Here is a 1,430-nt window from a genome sequence, read left to right on the forward strand (position 1 = left end):
CCATAAAACATGTCAAAGTCGAGCACGACATTGGTTTCGATGCCTGCGATTCGCCCGCAGGGCGATCCCTCCCTCTCAGTTACGCCCACTGCTGTAAAACTCCGCCCTACCGTGCCTTCTGATCATCAGACAGTCGTGGCGTCTCGCGCTGTGTAGATCGATCAAATGTTGTCATGCTATGGTGGAAAATAGTGGTTTTGTAACTAGAAAAACTCCACCAAGTCGTTCGCTCCAGTGAGTGGTGTTATTAGAGAATTGTGACTGTGATTTTGGTGCCGCGCAAACTGGGCATGGTTTAGGGGGTGGTTATGGCGGCTTTGGCTGGTAATATGGTACCACAGCCGCACCATTTCTTGCGGCAAAACGTGGAGAGTGCCGAGGGGTCGGTCTCCATGGATTCCAGCGACAATTTCGACAGAGAATCTCCCAATATGGACAATAACAGTTGTTGCAGTGATGACACAGTGCTGTCCGTCGGCAACGAGAATCCGGTACAAGACAGCAATGAGACCTTATCGTTCAAGAACATAGAGAGCCACCTGAACGCTATTTCTCAAATCACCAACAGCACCCTGAACCCGGAATTAAGCCTCCGGAGCCCTTCTAGTCCAGCAAACTACAGACTAAGCCCTTCCAGTACCAAATCTCAGCCCAGCTTCTGCTTCAGACCCGCAGACTTTGACAAGTCGAACTCTACGGACTTATTCCGTCAGAACTTGTGCTCCCCCAGGTCTATATCCTCCCCGGAATCGCCGGAAAGCGTGAACCGTAGCCCTAGGCATCAGGACAATTTTTGTTTCAACCAAAAGGACATCTCCAATAATGATGCCAACGGTGCTAGCTTGAAATTCTCGATAGACAATATTCTCAAAGCGGATTTCGGGCGGAGGATCACAGACCCTATCAACATAAGGAAGTCAAAGCCAAGGAGGGTGGTTCCGGAGAGTACGGAGGATGGAAACAAGCTCTCAGGGCCGGTGGACCTCAGCAAAGGTGAAGAAAAGGCGGAGAAGAAGGAGGAAGCACAGCCGATGTTGTGGCCAGCGTGGGTGTACTGTACCAGGTACAGCGACCGACCCAGTTCAGGTAGGGCTTGATATTTTTTTTAGTTTATTTTGAGGCTGACTTTAGCCTACTCTATTCCAGTCCAATAGATAAAATTATTAGATGTCGGAAGCATGGATATAAATATTAAATCATTGAATTCTGTGTAGGCGTCTTTATTACCATTATTAAATAATTCCATATAGGTATCTATAAAGATAATTTCTATAATTTACTTGTAGTCTCCTGTGGATTAAGCTGATTATGAAATACACTTTTGTTTAATTTAATTAATCGCAGTAATCGAAAATGTTAACTTCGATCACAATACCTAAATATCGTACAAAGATCGTTTTCTCGGTGTTGGAATTACGTTATATATATTT

At 45.5% G+C, this 1,430-nt stretch overlaps 1 protein-coding gene across 1 annotated transcript; it reads left to right on the top strand.

Moving 5' to 3' along the window:
• Positions 1-308: 308 nt before the first annotated feature.
• On the top strand, positions 309-1,097 carry LOC108912399 (homeobox protein invected-like). The gene has a single exon (XM_018717600.2). The coding sequence runs from the start codon at positions 309-311 to the stop codon at positions 1,095-1,097; it is 789 nt and encodes a 262-aa protein (XP_018573116.1).
• Positions 1,098-1,430: the final 333 nt, after the last annotated feature.

Source organism: Anoplophora glabripennis, unplaced genomic scaffold (genome assembly GCF_000390285.2).
Source record: "Anoplophora glabripennis isolate ALB-LARVAE unplaced genomic scaffold, Agla_2.0 scaffold655, whole genome shotgun sequence".
Lineage (NCBI taxonomy): Eukaryota > Metazoa > Arthropoda > Insecta > Coleoptera > Cerambycidae > Anoplophora > Anoplophora glabripennis.

Coding starts and splice junctions, on each gene's coding strand:
- LOC108912399 (XM_018717600.2), top strand. CDS start 309: ATGGCGGCTTTGGCTGGTAATATGGTACCACAGCCGCACCATTTCTTG.